Here is a 3,020-nt window from a genome sequence, read left to right as displayed (position 1 = left end):
AACGAGACCGAAATGGTTGTCCGATATGGAGTCTGCCTGGACATCTTTGTGTTTGCTCCCGCGATGCTTCCATTTCACTTCACTTTCTCACTTGGGAAGTTCGGGTAGATGCTGCCCAGCCCAGAGAAGAAATCGCATCCAGCTTCACTTGTGCATCAGGAACACCAAGATTATTATTAGCAGCCCCTGCGCAACGCTACCAGCCAGTCGACACAGCATCAGCAGTGACGCAGGTGGTGACTCCTCACTATATAACCACGCATCCGGACCTCTCTGGATTCTCGTGCCAAGAAAGTCTTCTTGCTTGATCCTTGATCCATTCAGAACTCGGTCAGATGTCACTGGGCCAAGCCACGCCACTAATCCGAGGCTCCGATCCCAGCTAGCAAGCTAGCACAGCCATTGAGAACTCCCCACTGCAGTCAGGAGCAGAAGCTGCGCCGCCGTTGCAAGCTTTGCCGGCAATGGAGGCCGCCGAGGACGTCGTCATCGTCGGCGCTGGACTGGCCGGCCTCGCGGCGGCTCTCGGACTACACAGGTACACACACACACGTAGCCTTGTTGCTCTCTGCTGAAAAATTAAAATTGACCTCGATCTGGGATTATTTTTCCCACATCCATCGTATAGGAAAGGGGTGAGGAGCCTGGTGCTGGAGTCGTCGCCGTCGCTGCGGGCGTCGGGGTTCGCGCTCACCATCTGGAACAACGCCTTCCGGGCGCTGGACGTCCTCGGCGTGGGCGACAAGATCAGGAAGCAGCACCTGCAGTTGCAGAAGTACATCTCCAATTCCCATGTCCACCGGGCTCGCGTTGCAGCTTGCAGTCAGTTTAAATTCCCTGCTGAACTGAACCTGTGTCGTCCTTATGTTTTCAGGCTACGTGTCATGCCTTCTGCTACCGGAGAAATCGCACAGGAAGTGGACCTCACGCAACAGGGGAAACAACGGTGAGACGAAAAAAATTAACCCTCTGCCCCCGTGAATCTATCGACGCACTGACGACATGAATGAACGTCGTCGCTGTCTGTCTGTCTGACGCAGAGGGCCCAACGAAATCCGTTGCGTTAGGCGGGACCTGCTGCTGCAGGCCTTGGAGGAGGAGCTGCCGAGAGGCACCATCCGCTACTCCTCCAGGATCGTGTCCATCCAGGACGACGGCGGCGTCAAGGTCCTCCAACTAGCTGACGGCTCAGTCATCAGAGCAAAGGTACAGTTTCTTTCACGTATAGGTTCGTCGTCGTAGCTGATTGCATTGCCTCAATGTGTTGTTACTCTGCATCTATCTGCAGGTGCTCGTCGGGTGCGACGGGATCAATTCCGTGGTGGCCAAATGGCTCGGCCTCGCCACGCCGTCCTACTCGGGGCGCTCGGCGGCGAGAGGCTTCGCGCATTACCCGGACGGCCATGGCTTCGACCCCAAGTTCCTGCAGTTCATCGGCAACGGCTTCCGCTCCGGCATGCTGCCCTGCAACGACAACGACGTCTACTGGTTCTTCACCTGGACTCCTTCCGAGAACGGTGAGCTGCTAGCTAGTCATATCCTCATCCATGGCGACGCCGCGACGACGATGCTCTAACAATTTGCTGTTCGTTTCAGACAAGGGCGTCGACGAGAGCGCGGCGAAGATGAAGCGGTTCGTGCTGTCCAAGCTCCGGGGCTCCAAGGTGCCAGCGGAGGCGCTGGCGGCGATCGACAGGAGCGAGATGAGCGACGTCCTCGCCGCGCCGCTGCGGTTCCGGTCGCCGCTCTCGCTGGCCACCGCGAGCATCGCCAGGGGCAACGTGTGCGTGGCCGGCGACGCGCTGCACCCGATGACGCCGGACCTCGGCCAGGGCGGCTGCTCGGCGCTGGAGGACGGCGTCGTCCTTGCCCGATGCCTCGGCGACGCCCTGCTGCTGCCTGATGGCAAGGGCAAGGAGGAGGAGCGGATCGAGGCGGCCTTGCGTGAGTACGCCTGGATCAGGCGGTGGAGGAGCGTCGAGCTCGTCGCGACCGCCTACGCTGTCGGCTTCATCCAGCAGAGTGACAGCGCCGTCGTCAGCTTCCTGCGGGACAGGTTCCTGTCGGGAGTGCTCGCGCGAAGGCTTGTGAGAATGGCGGACTACGACTGCGGCACGCTCGCAAATTAGCCCCACTACTGTTTCGTGTGTGTAGATGTTGTGCTTGCTGCAGGAGCACGCCTACCGTTATGTGTTACTAGTAGAAATCTGTAAAACAATAGACATAGCATGTCGTGATGATTTAGTGATCTTCCGACGTGATATCAAGGTGAACCATATCTAAGAGCATCTCCAACAGTTTGCTAAAAGTCGTTTGCCATATTTTGAGTTTTGACAACTTGCTAAAAGATTTGGTAAGTGAAAAAAATAACCATCTACAATAGTTTGCCATTTAGACTTCCCAAATTAAAAAAAAGAAGACCCACACCCTAACTACCCTTACATGAAACGTCGATCCATCTATCCCCAACCTCACGCCGCGCTCTATCGACCTCACGACGCCATCGCGGCTCCGTGCGTGAAGCTTGGCCGGCGCTTCTCCGTGCGTGATACTCCGGCGATCAAGTACGTGAGCAGGTACTCCCAGCGATCTCGTCCACGAAGGTTCGCTTCCTGTCAATCACCGAACTCCTGCTGTTTCCTGTATCTGTCGGCCAATATCAGCGACAATCACCGAAGCAATGTTGTCGCTTGATGTATTTGCCGGCACTAGATAAATCAATGTCCAACAACAACTCGGCAGCAGCAGGTGTCACATCCACCTACAGGACCATAAAGCCATGCACATGTCCATTCTCACGATCACGCAAGCGATATTCAGTAAACGGCGCGGCAGGATGAGATGCGCGACGAGTACGCGCGTGTAGAAGTACGCGCGCGGATGTAGTCGATGGCAACTCCAGATTTTTGGCAAACATGTTTAGCAAACTGTTGGAGAGAGATTTTTCTATTGATTTGCCAAAATTTATGAGATGGCAAATAATTTAGTAAACTGTTGGAGATGCTCTTCCTTTCTATCAA

General features: G+C 55.6%; 1 protein-coding gene across 1 annotated transcript; it reads left to right on the top strand.

Annotated features, from left to right (window-relative positions):
- Positions 257–2,305, top strand: LOC8080540 (FAD-dependent urate hydroxylase). Its single transcript, XM_002468442.2, has 6 exons — positions 257–538; positions 629–775; positions 875–946; positions 1,041–1,206; positions 1,289–1,517; positions 1,597–2,305. Exons 1-6 carry the CDS (start codon positions 465–467, stop codon positions 2,127–2,129), a joined length of 1,221 nt encoding a protein of 406 aa, XP_002468487.1. The 5' UTR covers positions 257–464; the 3' UTR covers positions 2,130–2,305.

The sequence above is a fragment of the Sorghum bicolor genome, chromosome 1 (genome assembly GCF_000003195.3).
Source record: "Sorghum bicolor cultivar BTx623 chromosome 1, Sorghum_bicolor_NCBIv3, whole genome shotgun sequence".
Taxonomy (NCBI): Eukaryota; Viridiplantae; Streptophyta; class Magnoliopsida; order Poales; family Poaceae; genus Sorghum; species Sorghum bicolor.
Note: the sequence above shows the minus strand (reverse complement) of the source record. Positions and strands in the feature narration are given on the sequence as shown.